General features: G+C 65.2%; 1 protein-coding gene across 1 annotated transcript in view; it reads right to left on the reverse strand.

Moving 5' to 3' along the window:
- Window positions 1–27: 27 nt before the first annotated feature.
- Window positions 28–276, reverse strand: part of MYH9 (myosin, heavy chain 9, non-muscle) — an 83,922-nt gene continuing 83,673 nt past the window's right edge. Inside the window, exon 39 of the mRNA XM_010860619.1 lies at window positions 28–211. Coding sequence (XP_010858921.1) covers window positions 28–211 — 184 coding nt within the window. The remainder of the gene's footprint in view (window positions 212–276) is intronic.

Here is a 276-nt window from a genome sequence, read left to right on the forward strand (position 1 = left end):
GGAGAGACGCAAGGCCAGGGGCCCAGGTCAGGACCCCACATGCCGGTGGCCCATCCCGCTCTCAGCTGCCTCGGGGCAGGGCCCTGCTCCACCCTGACTCACCTGGTCCTTGTACTGCTCGGCGTTCCTCCGCTCGTCATCCACCTGCAGCAGCACATCCTTCAGCTTCTTCTCGGCCCGACGCACCTGCTTGCAGGCTGCCTGGCGCTCCCTGCGAGGCACCAATACAGTGACTCAGGGGGACCCGCTCTTTTGGAGGGTCTGGTGGACAAATTC

Source organism: Bison bison, unplaced genomic scaffold, assembly GCF_000754665.1.
Source record: "Bison bison bison isolate TAMUID 2011002044 unplaced genomic scaffold, Bison_UMD1.0 scf7180017864468, whole genome shotgun sequence".
NCBI classification, from domain to species: domain Eukaryota; kingdom Metazoa; phylum Chordata; class Mammalia; order Artiodactyla; family Bovidae; genus Bison; species Bison bison.